Below are 18,758 nucleotides of genomic sequence, written 5' to 3' on the forward strand. Positions count from 1 at the left end.
AACTTTTGTACTTTATTATTTATAATATGCTTGATTAGAAAAAAAAAAAAAAAAGTACGTTGTAAATAAGATTGGAAGAGTATCATTACTTATATTTCTTTCTCGCTGAGTTTTCAATTTTAGCATATTGATTATTGAATTCTGTATTTATTATTATTTTTTAAAATGATTACGGTTTATTATCTCACGATTGGAATTATTTTTATTTTTATTTTTTATGTCAACAGGTAATGGGGCTTCCCACGTGAAAATGGAACGCACGTGCTACACAGACTCGCTCGTTTTCGAAACTCCGACCTTTTGATGCATGTTCAAAGGGAAATCTCGAGGGTCTTTGTTCCGGAGCAAAAACGATGGCGCCAGCAGCAACAATTCGGTTGTTCGCAGTCATGTCCGTTCTAATGTTGTTTCTTCTCCTTTCCCCATCAATGGCGATCTACTGCGACGAAGACGATTGCTATGATCTCCTAGGGTCAGCTCAAGCTCACCTAAATTTCCTCTCCGATCCCCATTTTATCCCCACTTTTCTCTCATTGTTACTTCTCTAACCTATCTTTAACCTGCGTTTTTAGGGTTTCACAGAGTGCCAATTCTTCGGAAATCAAGAAAGCTTACTATAAGCTCTCACTGAAATAGTGAGTTTGTGATGCCTTTATTATTTTTATTTATTTATTTATTTCGGTTTCATTCTAATTCTGGAATTTCATTTATTAATCTTGATTTAATTCAGTCACCCGGATAAAAACCCGGATCCTGAATCGAAAAAGATCTTTGTCAAAATTGCCAATGCCTATGAGGTACGGCAGATCTTACTCCTATTTTTTTCGTTCAAATCGGATAGTAATTATCCTTTGAATTTGTTTTGATGCCGTGCTTAGTTTATATATGTTGCCTTACTTTCTGTGCTTATATGTGCTGAAAACGCAAAACTTATTGCTGCTGTAGATTTTGAAGGACGAAGCGACGCGGGAGCAATACGATTATGCAATTGCACATCCAGAAGAGGTAAAAAGACCATAATTATTTTATTATAACATTATCTAACTCTTTTTTGTTAGAGACTTGGAATAATTCCTTAGTAGGTGACTTGGCCATTCATAAACAAGCTACAAGGCATTCGAACAATCTAAGTGTTATGGTTCGTGTGTGGGTGCTGTGTATTATATTTTCATGTGTTGCTTTGGTTTGCTGCTTGTTACAGCCAACCTTGTTTGAAAGTGTTTATGCACAGACTGCTTACCTTCAATAAGATGTTTTTATCTACCACAAAAAGACGTGACAGTTGTTATGCAAACTTTGAACCTTTTTTTGGTTTTGATAAGTAAGAAGTAATTTTATTAGAAACGAATGTATGGGCGAAGCCCATGTACACACAAAGCATACAACAGAAAACTTTGAACTTTGAACGTAGTGCTTGATATGCTTAGTCCTCAGCTTAGTGACATTGTATTCAATCTGTACGGGTCTTATAATTGTTTATGTTATAATCTGGCAAATGCTGCAGTGGTAGTCTACAATAAAATCAAGCAGTTTGAGGGAGTCGGCATACATAATTTGGTGCTAGAGCCTCTCTAATTAACATTGCTCCCTCTTGCCCATAAAGAAATAGCATCTCTCCCTCTTTCAGCTTTTATTTTAGTTAATATCTGTGTGATATTCTTGTTAATGGTTTACCTATCCAAAAAAATATGTGTGATATTGATTACCTTCATGAAAATAGTGGAGTAAACCAGTACCATCTGTTGTTTACATTTGTGTAAGTTTTGTTGTAAAGGCACGCTTTTGTGTCTGGCCTAGGAAGGACTATGTCTAGTACAAATCTTGGTCTGATCATCAAAGGTGTTGTGGGACTTGCTCCCTGCCACTGTATAAGCACATCTCTTCCTACCATTTTGTAGAGGAAATATTTGAATGCCCCAAAATTAGAATAGCAGAATCTTTTAACCTTACATGTTCATTGAAAGAATTGTAACTGTCATCATTTTCTTTTCAGGTATTTTACAATACAGCTCGTTACTATCAGGCATATTATGGTCATAAAACAGTGAGTACTTTTTCATTCGTCTTGGTATATTCTGTCTCATTTAGAACTAAATGTGACAGTAAGTTGACTAAGGTTTGTATTCCATTCAAAATGTCCTTAAGTTGGTTTATGCATCTACCTGCCAGGATCCCCGTGCTGTCCTGGTCGGCCTTCTTTTGGTTCTCTCTGGATTTCAGTATCTCAATCAGTGGACAAGGTATAACCAGGTACTGTGATATCTGATACCTCAAATATGAAAACATGATACCATATGCATCTTTATGTGAGATTGTTTGGTGGATATGCCGAATGTTGGTAAGCTAGTATAGCTCGGATAACTCAAAGTAATCTGAATTTAAGACATTGCAGTATTACTTGTCATGGCTAATGTTACTTGATGTTACTTAAGAACTCTTTATTCTCGTCTTTTCTGAATAGACCTCAACGAATGGTAGTGGTAAGCATTTAAACTCAACTATATATAGAACATATACAATGTATAAATTTTGTTATATAAGTTAGCTGTATTATGCAGGGTATTTGGCTGGATTTTTTTGCAATGAAAATTGTTTCTAATATCACATATTAAAATGCTCGGACAAGTCCCATTACATTTTGAATTCTTCTTGTTCTAGGCTGTGGAAATGGTCAAGAAAACGCCTGCTTACAAAAATAGGTTACGAGCCTTGGAACTTGAGCGTAGTGGAGGAACTACAAATAAGAAGAAGACTCACAAGCTGACGAATAAGTATGACCCTGTCAAAAGTTCTTTGAGAGTTAATAATAAGATTTCATGGATGTCCTTTTCTTCTCTTGATGATGTGTCAATCAATGTGGACACCTCGTCCTTTCAAACTCCCATGTGCTTCTTTTTTAGGATTATTCTTTGGGTACTCCCCTTGTATCGGGCTTTGCATATTATGATTCTCAAATTATGGTAACAACAAAATGGGCTGTGTTCTTATTGCAGAAAAATGGAAGAAGATTTCAGCAAAGATCTTGACCTGCAGATAAAGGGAGCCGAAAAGCCATCCATCTGGGGACTTCTTGGTGTCCGTTTCCTACTCCTACCTTATACAATTGGAAAGGTTGTAGCGCTGTTACTGCAACTTTTTTTAATGTGTATTATTCAACAGTAACTGCAATGGCTATGGTTTCTTGTTGATCTATTTCGTTCATGAATAGGTGCTGATCTTAGCTTATTTAGCCAAAATTGATGTTTGTGTTTTATTTTTATCCGATCCAGCTATTGTTATGGTCTGGTTGTTGGTTTTGGAGATACAAGGTGAAAAAAGCTCCATATTCTTGGGAAGATGCATCTCACCTTACACAAAGGTCCCTTGGAGTTCCTCTTGATGCGTGGATAAATATTGGTACGTTGGATCTAATCTTCATCTATATATACATATGCTAATCGTGTGCCAAACAAAGAGTGCTATGCGCCATATCATCTATAATCACCCCCCCCCCCAAAAAGAAAAAAAAAGAAAAAGAAAAAGAAAAAGTAAAAACAAAAGGCTGGACCCATACAAGAACTCTCCATTATGTTTTTGTTGGTTGCAGTCTTTCCTGACTTTAGTAATTTTTGATATTTTACATATATCAAAAACTTTATATATATATATATATAAAGTTCTTTCCAGACTTCACGCTGTTGATACTGCACCTGCACACTGTACTTGTGTGCTCTAGAGGGTCCTTAACTTAAAAGAGTTTTAGAAATTAAGATATTTGTATGTTTCTATCAGATGACTCCACAAAGGAAGATCTTGTTCAAAGACGTTTATGGGAGAAATCCAACTTGGAGAGCTACCTATCCGAGATGCGGAAAGAATCAAAGCGTAGGAGATAAACAGGCTTTGCTTTGCTATACTCTGAAATACCAACGACAAACTTCTGATACAAGTCAAACATACACGGAAGAGTTTACCCATAATGCGCGAAGAATCAGAAACAGTAGTATTTGGTTTTTAGGAAAAAGGCAGAGTAGGATAATTGTTTCGAACCCCCAACTTACCAACCTTTTTAAGCCTTCAGAATCTCAGATGTGAGCTTATGTGTAGTTGGTTTAATGGGTCAATAGATCTTGATGTGAAGTTCTTCAAACTGATCTTGGTGGGTGGCATGGCATGCTGAGGTAACTTGGCAGGCTTGTTCCCTCTCTTTGTTTCGCTTCTGACAGATATTTGGTGATGATGCTTTTTAAACCGATTATTGGGAGAGCCATTATATTGCTATTAGCCTGTTATGTTTTTTTTTTTTTTTGAATGCGCATACCAAATTTTGTTCTGTTGGCGAGTCGAAGTACGATGGTTGCCCATTTCTCCCCTATTTTTCGTCATTTTTCTGACATCGATGTATACAAATAACATTTGTATTGATGTCAATTTCTGAGGACATCTCCATACGCCTCAAATATGGGATGGTGAGAGACACATGGAGTTGAAACCGTTGAATCCTCTAACTTCTTTGTCCAGACAAAACATATATCATTCATTCATTTCATTTAAAGAGGAATGGGGAATAGAAAAAGAACGAAACAAAGCTTCTTCCAAGAAAAGAGAAAATAAAAAATAAAAAAAACCCGACAGGGTATAGTTACTGGAAAATATATTATTAAGTACTCTTAAAATATATAGAAAAATTATATTTTCAAGTCCGTGTATAGAGTACACTTAATAAAATGTTGATTTAGAAGATAAGTTTTAAAATTTAATTTTTAAAAGTTAAATATTATCATTTAAGTGATGTGAATACTGTGTTCAATACATCGACTTGACAATAAAATTACTCATATAATATTTTTATCCTATTATAAAACATCATATCATACTCACTTATATAATTAGTAAAAATAATCAAAAGTTAATAAAATAAACATCATATTCTATTGTAAATTTGAGTTAAGTTGAAAGTTGAATAAATTATTGTAAAAATATTATTTTTTTAATATTATTATTATTTTAAAATTTGAAAAAATTAAATTATTTATTATATTTTATGTTAAAATTTAAAAAAATTATAATGATTAGATAATATGAGTTGAGATGAGTTACGAAGCGTTTGAGATCCAAACGACCTTACCACTGTAAGAATTATTAAAAAAAGGAAAATGCTAGATGCCTCGTTGGGCTCTAGTGTTTTTTTATGTGTTTTTTTAGTTTTTTTTTTATATAGATATTTTTAATAATTTTTAATATTTTAAAAAAATCAAATAAAAATTATAATATTATTAAAAAATACTTTCTTAATTACGAAGTAGAATAATTCGTGATTAAGAAAATATTTTTTAATAATATTTTTTTACTTTCTAATTAAAGAAATATTTTTTAATAATATTTTAAATTTATTTTATTTTTTAAAAATATTTAAAAATAAAAAAAAAATTATATAAAAAATAAATTAAAAAGATACACTTAAAAAAATACATGCAAAGCCCATGGCCCCAGCAGGGGCTGCAGCATGACCCTTAAAAAAGAAAAGAAAAAAAAGAAACAAAGCACTCCTGGCTCCCGAGCCTACTTGGCCACTGCAGTTTATGCTGCTCGATTTTCTCCGTTTCCCCAACGATACCCTTCCAAAATCCTCTCCGGGGCTCTTTCGATCTCATGCTACCAAGCATTCTCTAATGGCTCAGTCTCAGGTCCTCTTCCCTTCCCTTCTCTGAAATGTCAGTAACCATTGGTATGTGTAAATGATATCTTGATTGAAAAAAATGATAATAACAATCTCGTTTTGTTACACATAATAGATTGGATATTTGGTTCCGCTTATTCAAAATCTTGTCGAAGACGCTTCAATCCCAAAGCTCACCCTCTCTGAAGGCGCAAACTTGATTGGCCGCAACAACCTCCCAGTGCCCGACAAGCGGCTCAGCCGCAAGCACATCACTCTAACCGCTTCCGCCGATGGCTCCTCCGCCAACTTGTTTGTGGTGAGTAGCCCTTTACTTCTGCTCAAAGACAACTCTATTCCCGTAAATATATATTGTTGTGCTCGATTGGTTTATCTGGGTGGAATGTTTTAGGAGGGTACGAATCCCATTGTGATCAATTCCGGGAATAAGAGAAGGAAGCTGTGTTCTCAAGAAAGCGCTACCATTTCAGACGGTGCTATTATAGAGCTGATTCCAGGGCATCATTTTTTCAAGTACGTATCGTCGGGTGGCGACGAAAACGCACCTTTGCGTCAGACCCATAAGAGGAATGAAGCAAGAGAGTTCGGTAAAGGAGAGGAACCATGTCGAAGGAGGCCGCATCAAACGTCTGAACGCATATCCTTTGGTACCAAATCTCAGGTGTTGTATTTGCATTTGTTTTAGTAGTGCTTTTATTTACACTTTTGGCATTTATTTGATTTCTGTTCTTAACAAAAACTGGGAACAGTTTCGTATTTTTGGTTTTTGCTAGAAACATTCTGGCTTACTTTTGTTTGAATTTTACAGATTGGAAATTCAGGGCACTCCCAGTCTAAGGGAGAGAGTAATGAGATGGCTATCCGACATTTTCATGTCTCTAATGATAAGTTACCTTGGACTTTTCGGCTCTTGCAAGTGAAAGAGCTGCCAGCATGGGCAAACACCTCTTGTGTTTCATTAAGTGATGTGATTCAGGTAACAACATTCACCAATAAAAAAACCAACATTTAAAATTTTGCATATCCAGTATCTACCTGCTTAATTCGTAGAGTTTTGTGCGTTATTTTCAAGGAGAATTTTCCAATTTAATCTTTGGTGCTTTTATCACTTTGAAAGAAATAATGGATTGTCTAAAACACTAGTATTTGATTGTTGACTTGATTTGCATGCAAATGATCTGATTTCTTGTTTGTTTGGTAGGGGGATATTCTCATCGCTATCCTTTCAAATTACATGGTAGACATCGACTGGTTGTTACCTGGTGAGTTCTATTCACTTTGGTTGTTATCCTTGGTTTAGTTCCACTTTCCTGCCTGTCTGAGCTAGACTGGGTTAACATCTTGCACTGAAAGAAATCTATTGAGAAGTAGGTATTTAAGTTCTTAGAAGTATGTAAATAATGTATGTACGTTCACCGATAATGTCTGACATCTGTATCCAATTCCCATGTCTCAGTTTTGAGTTGAAAGAGCCAAAGGTAAATTTATTTGCATGTTTGTATCACTCTTTAGTTATGCACTCAGATTGGAGTACTTGTTAATTTGCCCTTGGTTATGGGGTTATTACCTGGTAGTTTTATTGATAAGAGAGAATTGCTTTTTTTCCTGATGCTTCTAAAAGATTTGTTTATAGGTTGTATTTCACTGCTACACATATAGGTATCTTAGTTGTAATTGCCAATATTACAAGTAATATTCACACTTTAGGTTATTCATTTTGAACTAAGATGCTTTAATGGATATGGTTCCTGTTGTAGTTTTGTCATAAGCTCATCTTATTAGCTATTTAATGATTGCATTTTGGTGCGGTCCAATGCTTACACACGTTTGTGTAGTAGTGCATTCTTTTATGCGTTTTTTTTTTGTGTGTGTAGCATGTCCAGCACTTGGAAAAATCCCTCATGTATTGGTAGTTCATGGAGAAGGTGATGGCACATTGGATCATATGAAGGTTTACTTTTATTCTAATGAATATCAATGTCCATTATGCATTGGGGGTTTATTTTTGTGGGCAGACACTAACTTCATTTACTCTGATTATTTTCAAGAGAAATAAGCCTGCAAACTGGATTCTGCATAAACCACCCTTACCTATTTCATTTGGGACTCACCATTCAAAGGCCATGATTCTTGTCTATCCTAAGGGAGTGAGGATTATTGTACACACAGCAAATTTAATATATGTAGATTGGAACAACAAAAGTCAAGGTTTGTGGATGCAAGACTTCCCATGGAAAGATCAAAATAGCCCAAGCAAAGGGTGTGGATTTGAAAATGACTTGATTGATTATCTCAGTGCCTTGAAGGTAATAACACATATAATTTGTTACGTTGAAGATGGTGTCCTAAAGATCTTGTTTGGCTTTCTTGATGAAGTTCCTGTATATTTCTCTTAGTTGTTTGAGATGATGTTGACATAGAAGTGATGTCATGAATCTCTTACCATTCCCTGTTTTTTACTCCGTGCTTTCTGCAGTGAAAATAATGTCTATGTCATGGACTTCCTCAACTGTGTGATAAATCTTACGCTTTCTTTTTATTCCTTTAACTTTCCTTGCTTTTGCCTTGGGGCGTTTTATTTGTTTATGCTCTCAGCTTATTCTCTTTCAAAAACTTACAGTGCACCTTCCACGCCATATGCTTGTCCAACCAGTAGATTTGGAGTTTTGCTTACCTGTGAGAGGCTTTGTATTCTCTTTATTGATGCTGCCATCTAGATTAAGCGTAATAATCTGTGTCTTTTTTGTTGGTTGACTGATGCAGTGGCCTGAATTCTGTGTCAAATTACCAGCCCTTGGAAACTTCAATATCAATCCAACTTTCTTTAGGAAGTTTGATTATAGCAATGCGGCGGTACATTTTTTATTCCCTAATCTGTCATAATTTTTCTTTGTTCTTAGTTTCTGTTGGGAGGATATGATGTTAAAATAGTATCTACTTGTGTCTAGGATATCATTATACGTGGACATATAAAACTACTTGCACATTTTTCAGGTCAGATTGATTGCATCTGTTCCTGGATATCACAGGGGTACCAATCTGAAGAAGTGGGGACACATGAAGCTACGAACTGTTCTCCAGGAGTGTACTTTTGATAAAGAATTTAAAAAGTCCCCACTTGCTTATCAGGTATAGTTAGAATTCTTGACTAGTATGATGGTCATGTGGTTCTTGACTGTGGATGTCAATCCTAATGGTTCTCAGTTAGTAGGTGAAGAAATCAAATAAGAGATCATGGTATTTGTTGAAGTTTTTCCTTCATTTGGTTTCCCTGTTTTATGCTGTTCTGAATCAAGTCTTTTCATTCAATTCCTTTCTGCTGAATTTTTTATGTGCATAAATGTTTGCAATGGATATTTTGATAATTTATAATTATGCTGTATTATTGCAGTTCTCTTCCCTCGGTTCTTTGGATGAGAAGTGGCTGGCTGAGCTGGCTTCCTCCATGTCATCGGGCTTCTCAGAAGATAAAACACCACTTGGTCTTGGGGAACCATGCATTATATGGCCTACTGTGGAAGATGTCAGATGCTCTTTAGAGGTACTACCAAGTAGGTTATTCAGGTTGAGCTTATTGCTTGATAGAGTAAGGTTTCCTCCAAAACCCTTTCCAGGTTTTGGACATTGGTTGTTGAGTATTGGTTGTCGCAGCAGTCATTCTAGACAGACAGTTTCATGCTTGATGAATGCAGAAGAGTTACAGCCCATGTAAAATCAATGGCCAACCAACTCAACACCTTATATTCTGAAATTCTCTAAATAATTTCCTTGATTGAGGTAAGGGTTGAGTTTGGTTGAATCCTAAGAATACCTGTCGTTGAACATTTCAAAAAATTGTAATACAAGGATCTTGCAATGCTGACACATCATTGTTCCTAGCTGTCAAACTTGTTCAGATATCATAAAAATCAATTGTATATGTCTTCCTGGAAGAGAATAATTCTCTGATATCTGTGCAAATAAATTCATCTCACTTAAGTAATAATGTGAACTTAGTTTAGACCCCCCACCTTTCCCCAACAAAAAGAAAAATAAAGTGAATCTATATACCTTAATTCTTTTCAACTAATGATCTTGTGTTATAGCATTTTGAAAGTGGATATAATCTGAATACATGGAGTTCTCATTACTCATGCTCCAATATGCAGGGCCTAATCAAGTAATTTTGAACTCACAAAAGATGAATCAAGTTGACTGACTTTGACAATTTGTGTATCAAGAAAATAATTGTGACAGAAACGGATGAGCCCCAGTTCTGTCATGCAAATTTTAGAGTATACATTGCTTATGAGTTTTATCTATCAGTCCATTTCTATACTTTCTGAATGTTTTTTTTTCACGGGTTCTTTCTCCCCAGGGTTATGCAGCTGGAAATGCCATTCCAAGTCCACTGAAGAATGTGGAGAAAGAATTCTTGAAGAAGTATTGGGCAAAGTGGAGGGCAGGCCACACCGGTCGCTGGTGTGTATCTCTTATTACTAGAGAAAGTCTGAACTATTTACTTATCATTCTGTAAATTTAGAGCATTTACTGAACTTTTAACGAAAGAAACCATCCATATTTTATACATCCCCCCGTTTTTATGGGTGGGGGGGGTAAAGACGTGTTATAGATATGTCATAATGTCTGGCACACTGGTTCATAGTACTTGATGTTCCTGTTTTTTTCTCTTTTGTTTCTTTTGAAGTATACTTATTAATTAGATCTACAATCATTGTTGTCAATATTCCAGTCGTGCAATGCCACATATAAAGACATACACCCGGTATAATGGTCAGCAACTTGCGTAAGTGTTCGTATTTGCCTATTATTTGTGCTTATTTATTATATGTTAAGCATGAGCTATGAGCCTGTACTTTTCCCCAACAGTTGGTTTTTGCTGACTTCAGCAAATCTTAGCAAAGCTGCCTGGGGAGCCCTCCAGAAAAATAATACTCAGTTGATGATCCGATCTTATGAGGTATGTATATCGGTATTGGTGCTATTTGAAAGATTAGGTTCAGATATAGATGAACGCTACATTAATTATAGGTCTTGGCCCTGTTGCAAATCATTGAGTCTTTTCCTACTATTTGCTCCAACTGAAGTATTGACATTTGTAATTCTACTATTTCTTGTTTGTTATCATTTCAGCTAGGAGTGCTGTTTTTACCATCTTCTACTGAAAGACACGGTTCTGAATTTTCTTGTACAAGTAATGGTGATGTAATGGAGGTAATGACTACATCCTAGCTTGTGAGTTCTTTAGTCATCACTGCCTTTAAATTTGCACTGCCTATTCAGAGTGTGGGTGGGAAGAATCTTGGCCAAAAGAAAGTTTCTGTGAGTTTCAGGATAAGAGCAGATTATTAGAAAATTCTGAAGTACCAAGAACGACACAAGTTACCCTAACTTGGCAAGGAAGTAGGAATTCTGACCCAACATCTGAAGTAATTCCATTGCCTATACCTTATGAACTCCCTCCTCAACCATACACTCCTGAAGGTCCTGCTCTGTTCCTCATCCATTGCTTTGTTTTTGGGTCACATATATCTAAACTCCGTTATCTCCTCTGCAGATGTACCCTGGTCTTGGGACCGGCGATATACTAAGAAAGATGTTTATGGTCAAGTTTGGCCACGACAAGTACAGCTGTATTCTATTCAAGATTCCTGACATCTTTAATGTATATACAAGGAACTCCATTAGTGTTTCTTTCTTTTTGGTTCTCGATCTTCATTTGATGTGTATCATAAAATGGGGTTGTCGACGCCATGAATCTATATTTGTACTCATTTTAGATGAGTTTTTCAATTTTTTTTTTTTATGCATAAATCCTTTGTTGGCAAGTGGCTCGCTCATTAGTTCTTTGTAAGGTGTGGTTAAGCTAACGTGAATCAATCATAGCAGAAAATGCAACGATAATTTCTTGTATTTATGCATGGTTGCTTACTCTTCCCAGGTTAGTTCTCTTGCATTTCCCCTCTCAGTGACTACGCAGCCATCTTGTATCTTTTAGTTCTCATGCTGGCACTGATAAAGTCGCCCGTTGGATGAGAATATTTAGGTGAGATTCTCTCGTCCATTTCAGAGCCAATATGAAGGGAATTTAGGCAGGATCACCACGAATCTCGACTCTAGTTAGACAATATCGGACACTGTTTGTTTACCTATTCGCAAAACCCACCCACGCATGCATGCATGCATGCATAAACTCTTTGTCGCTCACACAACGAAAAACCAGCCATCTCCTTAGAAGAAGACCCTTCTCCATTGAAAGGACTTTATTCGACTGTGTTAGAGAAAATGATAAATATTTTCACTAAAAACTTTAAAATCGTGATTTTTTTTATTATTAACTCATGCCAATTACATGGGTTGGTATCGACAAATACAAGAAAATAGTCGAAAGAACAGTGGGGTTTGAAAACAATTGTATTTGTGTGAAGTCAGGAGCAGCCCATTGAATTGTCTGATCGATCCTTTACTAACACTTCAATTTGCTTCCATCGTGATTTTATCTTGCATGAAGGGAGTATGTTGAAGAGTAGTGTACGTAGTGTTATATAGTTAGGTCACCACGTATGCTTATGTGGGTAAAATTATAAATATATATAAAATTTTCTTTTCTCTTATATTCTCGAACGTATTTGAAGGAAAATTTAACGAAAATCACCACACATCTAGGGTGTTAGTTAGATAATATCGGATACTGTTACAACAATCCTATCATTCAAATTTTTTGTTTCTCTTTCCCAAAACCCATACGTGCATGCACAAACTGTGTCTGACACAGTGAAAAACCCACCTCTCCTTTCCTTTTGTTATCCAACAATGGATGTGGTTTTTGAGCCTCAGGGAGGAAAACCATTCACCATTGAAGTGGGTTTCTTCGACTCTGTCCTAGAGATCAAAGAAAAGGTACAAAAATACCAAGGCATACCCATTCACAAGCAAATCCTAATCTTCAAAGGCCATGTCCTACAAGACGACCGCAATGTGGAGCACTCCGAAATCCTCCAAAACTCACACATTCAGCTCGTTGTTACTCCCGATTCCGATAAAGCCACCGTCGAGATAATTGAGAACTACTCGCAGCCCAAGAAAATCCAACTCATCGTAAGGATGCCGATGTCCAAAGTTCACGTCCCTATAGAAATGGACGTAAACGACACGATTGGACGGTTCAAGGAAAAGATACAAGAAATGGAAGCTGTACCAGCCAACAGGTTGGTGATTCACTCAAGCGGTATCGAATTACAAGACCATATATCCTTACGTGATTATGAACTTTCGGATAATTCAGATATCGATGTCAGTTTTAAAGGGTCCCCAACTGCTGCTTTGACAGCAACACGATCTGGGCCTACTACGACGGGTTCGAAGAAATTAAAGCTAATGGTGTTGCCAAAATGTGGGACGAAGAAGATTCCGGTAGAGGTGAATGCATCGGATAATGTTGGGGAGCTAAGGAAGGAGCTGCAGAAGTTGCAACAAAGGCTACACTTTCATCTTCCTCCAGAGGGTTATTTTTTCATTTATGAGCAGAATGTGATGGATGATGATAGATCATTTCGGTGGCACCATGTTGGGAATGGAGATACAATTGAAATCTTCAATGGGAGTGTAACCGGCGGTTCATAAAAGATAAATATATATATATATATATATATATTATTGGGATTTTGAATGTTTGAATCACTTCCTAGTACAATGATCTCTATCAGTCAACTCATGTATATTAATTATATCCTTTCAATATAATTAATACTCTTGATCTTCATCCTAATTGTTATCATCCCAATTAAGTCATGTAACAGATTTTAAACAATTGTCAGGATTTAAGTAGTTAATAGAAGAAGATACTCAGAATTAGAATGAAGAGTAGCATTTCTCGTCTTTATTTCTTCGGCAACAATTTTTTTCTTATTTTATTTTGTTTTGTAAATTAGAGCAAGCATGATGCATGACTATATATCTTAATTATGATATGGAGAAAGAAGCTTCTCTCATGCTATCTAGATCATACGTGAAATTCTTTGGATTTGCAATTGATTAGTAGGCAAAATGCTTTGAATATAGGCCAAAGCGGCCTTATTCCATAGCGCCACAAATCCATACATGTAACGACTAAAGGATCAGCAATATCGATAAGAATAATGATAGGATTACTACCCTACTATTACTACCCATTTATTATTCTTTTTATATATGATTTTTTTAAATTTTTTTTTTATTTTACTTAATGATTAAGGAAGTGTGTATTAGTAAATATATATATATTTTTAATTTTTTCTTAATGATTAAGGATGTTAAAAAAATATTTAAAAGAAAATGATAAAAAAATAAAAAAAACTTAAAATACATTTTGGTAGTAGATGGGTAGTAATAGGATAGTAAGCCTATCACTACCCTTTAATTTGTAGCAAGAAATAAAATCTCAAATAACTAATTTGAACCAAGAAAAAAAATCTCAAATATAGAAAGAAAATCCAGAAATTATGGGAGATGTTGTTTATCTTGATCAAATATATTTGAAGATGCATGATCTGAGTCTTAGCATGCATGCACGATCGAGTTATGGTGCTGTGCGGTGTGGCCCGGTGGGTGCATTCGAGTTTGAGTGAGGTGCAAGATTTGGTTGGGCCGACCACACTGGGCCCACTTAGAGGATGGACCGATCCAATTGTATTTGATTAGAGCAGAAGCCATTCTCAACTTCGAATAATAATAAAAAAGAAGAAATGACTAATTTTCAGTTAATAAGTATTTTATAATGAGTAATGTTATTCAGCATGCAGATTAAAACTGAAAAATACCACTCTTGTTAATTAAGACGTTATAACTGGTTAAGATGAATGAAAATTAATTAATAGGTAAAACTTGGTAACATGATGCAATGATCTTGATCGTCGGATCTTAATAAAAGTACATGCACACTACAAGAAAAATAGATTTTTGTGATAAATTTATTGCAATCAAAAGACTATTTTCAACCAATTTTAGTTGTAAATAATCATTTTACCAGAATTAACTGATGGCAAATAAGCAGTTTTCTTATAGTGATAACATTGTAAGTTTTAGGTAGTATGTGGATGTAAAGTACCACAAATGATAGATTTTTTTTTTCTTTCTTTCTGTACAGTGTAAAATGTTAATTTGTTAGAGGTTGAAGAGATTTTTTTCCCCTTAAAAAATCTAATTGGATTAGCTAATGTTAAAAGATATTTTTTATAAATGTAAGAAAAATTTGACTTTTAACTATTCTATTTACATAAATCTCTACGTTGAAATAGTTATTTTTTCATTATATAATAATAAAATAATATAAGATGAATTTGATTTTAATTATTCACATCAAATCTCTACATTAGATTATACATTTATTTATTATATAGTAATGAATAACTAATAATTTCAAAAATATTTAATTTTTTTAATTATTAATTTATTTTATTTTATCATATATATTTTACTATTCTACCTATTATATATTAATTTAATAATCAATATATCACTAACTCAAATTAAAAATATTTAATTTTTTTAATTATGAAATTATTTTATTTTATCATATTTTACTATTCATAATATTATATATTAATTAGTAATCATATTCTAATTAAATGATGGATTAAAAATAAAAACTAGAAAGATGTTGATGGAGACCTCGAGAGAGAAACAAATGATATAAAATGGATTTAATGAATAAACAGTATCTTTCAAATTTGGAAATAACTTTATAAGTTATTGTAGCTATATTCCAAATGTTTGGAATATAACTATCTAATGTAATACATTTTATAGTTCAATAGTTAAATTTTTATTGGATTTAACTTTTAGTTAATCCAATGAAAATGCTCTTAGAGGTTGAAGAGATTTTTTTCCCCTTAAAAAAAATAGTCTGCTATATATAAAGCAAGAAAAAGAGAGAAAATGTTAAGTATTTTTCACCAAAAAATTTAAAATCACTATTTTGAGTACGTAATTCACGCCAATTGCATGGGTTAGTACGTACGTATTATATTTGCTCATTGATCATAAGAAAATAGCCGAAAGAACAGTAGTACTAGTGTCAACAGTGTGGTGGTTTTAAAACAATATTTGTGTGAAGTACTCGTGAAGAGCAGCAGCTAGCCCATTGAATTGGCTCGATCCTTTATTAGTACTTCACACCAACCACATTTGCACGACCGAGTACTACTAGTATGAGGGTGTCAGATCAGATGCTGAAATTACTGATCTGGTTACCAAGTTGCGAGACGAGCAAAATCCCAATAGAGTTGAATGAATTTGATCGTGTTGGAGACTTAAGGAATGATCTACAAAAGTTGAAGCAGACACAACACTTCGATCTTCCAGAGGAGTATTAATTTTTTTATTCACAAGCAAGAAGTGATGGAGAATGACAAAACATTTAGGTGGCACCATGTTGAACAGGGTGATACAATAGAAGTCTTCTCAGGACACGTAACCCATTGTTCATCATATCTAGACACTAGGTTTGATGTGTAGATGCAGATGATCTACATATATGACAGAAAGACCTGCTGCTTTCAATTAGTTGTTAATTAATTTCTAGAAGAATAAGGAGTTGGATCGATGATGATGTTATCATTTTCAGCTAATAGATTAATTATTAATTAATTGCTAAGGCATGATATATATATCACATGAATAATGAATTATCCAGAGATATAATTTCAAAGTGTTTACTATTTGTTGGAGGCAAGGGCACCTGGCTTTCCTCGAATTAAACCAATCTTGAATCACATCCTTCTTTCATTATCCTTCTTTTGACATTTTTCAGCATAGCAAATCGAAAAGAAGGATTATTATAATTCCTTGTTGTTTCTATATCCTTTTGATCATTATTCTGGTAAAACACACTTACAAATGCATTAGCCAAACCGTACGTCTTGACCTTAATCCTGTTGATACGACACATTAATTTATATATCAACTGCTTAAAAATAGTAACTACTTAAAATATGCTACCTAGTAATAAGTGTGACAAGTGTTGATAAAATTTAAAATGAAAAATATTTCTCATTATAAATATTACACATGATGAGGACTAGTCATGACTAAAACTAGAATATCAATGAAGACCAGTATTATTATTCTTTGATTTTAACTTTTGATTTGTATTGCATGCATATATGATCAGTTTGTGTAAAATTTATAAAATTTATGAAATAAAACTAACTATTACTCTTAGAAAATAATAAAAAATAAAAGTTGCTGCATGCTGCATCTCATGAGATGATATTAATGAGATATTATTATTCTAGTTTTCATCTGATCAATTTTTTTCTAACCTTCCAGGCCAGTAACTTCATAAGTACTCGCGGCCCCATGGATTAATGGCTCACGAGATTAATAAAATTTGGTGAGAAATTAGTTCCTGCTTGGGTTGCAGGCTTCTCAAGTGACAAGCTAGATTGGGATGCGCAACACGTGCCCGGTGATCAGCAAATTGTATATGTGGTACGTACGAGAGCGGGAGAAGATTATTGTTTTTTTTTTTTTTTTTTCAGAATAAACACTAATTAACATTAATAAAAATATAATAAAAAAATTATATTTATAAGTTAGTGAAAAAAAATATTCTCTATAATATGCTGATCATATGGTATTATTTAACTTTAAGAGATGTTTAAAAATCAAATATGTTACAAATCAAATATTGTCATATTAATGGTGTGAAGAGTGTGTTCTCTACACTGACTTATATATAAATAAAATTATATTAATACAAAAATATGCATATATGAGAAGTTAGTATCTTATTTATTATATCTAAAATTAGTTTGTCTCGATATATATATATATATATATATAATCATGAAAAGTTAAGTTGCAATTGTATTGTGCCAATTCCATGGGTTAGGATTTGCTCTAATTTAGACAAAGAAATAGTTAAAAAGAGCATGAAAATTTGGTTTTTTGCACAATATATATTGCATGATATGTTAAACGGAATTTGCATGAAGTTTGTGGTGGCCCGTACGTTGAATTGACCCCCTTTTATTATCTCTTTAATACTTGAACTTTTCTAATTCATTGGAAAGGACGGATCACATGATCATGTTGGGAGTATAGAGTTGGTACAAAAATTTGCATGAAAGAAATTAGCGCATATATATATATATATATTGTATTCATGATCACGCTTATAGCATCAATGTAACTACATACCACACTCTTATGGCATGAATATTAATAATATTAAGACTTGAAATATTGCTGATCGATCGATCATATGATCTCTGATCAGATATAATATTTATCCGACAAAATTCATTCTAACTAGGTCATACTAATTCCTCCTATCATTCTTCTAATTAGCATACACTACTATATATATATGGATCCTCAAAATTCTACGGTATGTAATTTTTAACCCTATATATAAAAATGGATGTGAAAACAAATATATATTTTCAATATATATTAATGTCAAAAACCTTGCAGTCTACTCTGATCATGACATTTATGATCAATATTCTCTTTTATGCAAAATTATATTAGATTTTAATTGAAGATCATACTAATTAAAATTAGAAATTAATCATATATGAACTTGCGTTAATGTTGGGGTGCATGCATGCAGACGGGCGCCATTAAGATAAGTGTTGTCCACCTAGGTGTGCCCCATCGTATGGAGGTCCCAAGAGCTCAGACAATTATGGAACTGAAGTCGGAGTTGGAGAAAAAGTTCCATATCCCAGCAGAGATGATAGACCTGGCATACAATGGTCAACGGCTGAAAATAGATGAGCTGTCTTTGCGGCATTATCGAGTTCCCGTCGAGGCTATACTTATCCTCCACAAGAAATGTTCCATTTGCGTCAGGATAGGCTCCGAGTCCGAACGGATGTGCAACATAATAGTCAATGATTTGACTACCGTGGCCGACCTGAAAACCATTCTTCATGCAAAGCCTGGCGTTCCGGCCACATTGACGCACCTCCAATTTCCCAAAGGTTGTGATCTTGATGACCATCAGTTTCTGTGGCATTATGGCGTTGGCGAGGAGTCCGAGTTATATCTCCTTTGAGTTCTTCCACTTCCAGTCTAGTTTTATAAGCATACCAATATTAATAAATAATATATC

At 34.2% G+C, this 18,758-nt stretch overlaps 3 protein-coding genes across 4 annotated transcripts; all 3 read left to right on the plus strand.

The window, feature by feature from the left end:
- Positions 1-229: 229 nt before the first annotated feature.
- Positions 230-4,263, plus strand: LOC109020380 (chaperone protein dnaJ 50). The gene is made up of 10 exons (XM_019002829.2): positions 230-472; positions 573-635; positions 731-797; positions 946-1,005; positions 1,994-2,044; positions 2,170-2,250; positions 2,659-2,771; positions 2,994-3,111; positions 3,270-3,396; positions 3,772-4,263. The coding sequence occupies exons 1-10, from the start codon at positions 354-356 to the stop codon at positions 3,873-3,875; spliced, it is 903 nt and encodes a 300-aa protein (XP_018858374.1). The 5' UTR covers positions 230-353; the 3' UTR covers positions 3,876-4,263.
- Positions 4,264-5,533: 1,270 nt separating this feature from the next.
- Positions 5,534-11,572, plus strand: LOC109020383 (tyrosyl-DNA phosphodiesterase 1). Of its 2 annotated transcripts, XM_019002833.2 has the most exons (16): positions 5,534-5,666; positions 5,775-5,957; positions 6,051-6,320; positions 6,468-6,635; positions 6,861-6,921; positions 7,534-7,610; positions 7,708-7,965; positions 8,423-8,512; positions 8,654-8,788; positions 9,051-9,200; positions 10,017-10,120; positions 10,392-10,445; positions 10,529-10,619; positions 10,793-10,873; positions 10,993-11,143; positions 11,217-11,572. In XM_019002833.2, the coding sequence occupies exons 1-16, from the start codon at positions 5,562-5,564 to the stop codon at positions 11,312-11,314; spliced, it is 2,076 nt and encodes a 691-aa protein (XP_018858378.2). In that variant the 5' UTR covers positions 5,534-5,561; the 3' UTR covers positions 11,315-11,572. The 2 variants fall into 2 exon arrangements, with proteins under 2 accessions (XP_018858378.2, XP_018858379.2); XM_019002834.2 differs by lacking the exon at positions 11,217-11,572 and having other exon boundaries at positions 10,943-11,130.
- An 877-nt stretch (positions 11,573-12,449) lies between these two features.
- LOC109020381 (ubiquitin domain-containing protein 7SL RNA1-like) lies at positions 12,450-13,282 on the plus strand. Its single transcript, XM_019002830.2, has one exon. It carries the CDS (start codon positions 12,473-12,475, stop codon positions 13,280-13,282), a length of 810 nt encoding a protein of 269 aa, XP_018858375.1. The 5' UTR covers positions 12,450-12,472.
- The last annotated feature ends 5,476 nt before the right edge of the window (positions 13,283-18,758 follow it).

The sequence above is a fragment of the Juglans regia genome, chromosome 3 (assembly GCF_001411555.2).
Source record: "Juglans regia cultivar Chandler chromosome 3, Walnut 2.0, whole genome shotgun sequence".
Classification (NCBI taxonomy): Eukaryota; Viridiplantae; Streptophyta; class Magnoliopsida; order Fagales; family Juglandaceae; genus Juglans; species Juglans regia.

Coding starts and splice junctions, on each gene's coding strand:
- LOC109020381 (XM_019002830.2), top strand. CDS start 12,473: ATGGATGTGGTTTTTGAGCCTCAGGGAGGAAAACCATTCACCATTGAA.
- LOC109020380 (XM_019002829.2), top strand. CDS start 354: ATGGCGCCAGCAGCAACAATTCGGTTGTTCGCAGTCATGTCCGTTCTA. Junction 473..572: donor GATTGCTATGATCTCCTAGG/GTCAGCTCAAGC, acceptor CTGCGTTTTTAG/GGTTTCACAGAGTGCCAATT. Junction 3,112..3,269: donor TACCTTATACAATTGGAAAG/GTTGTAGCGCTG, acceptor TATCCGATCCAG/CTATTGTTATGGTCTGGTTG.
- LOC109020383 (XM_019002833.2), top strand. CDS start 5,562: ATGCTGCTCGATTTTCTCCGTTTCCCCAACGATACCCTTCCAAAATCC. Junction 6,636..6,860: donor CATTAAGTGATGTGATTCAG/GTAACAACATTC, acceptor TTTGTTTGGTAG/GGGGATATTCTCATCGCTAT. Junction 8,513..8,653: donor TTGATTATAGCAATGCGGCG/GTACATTTTTTA, acceptor CACATTTTTCAG/GTCAGATTGATTGCATCTGT.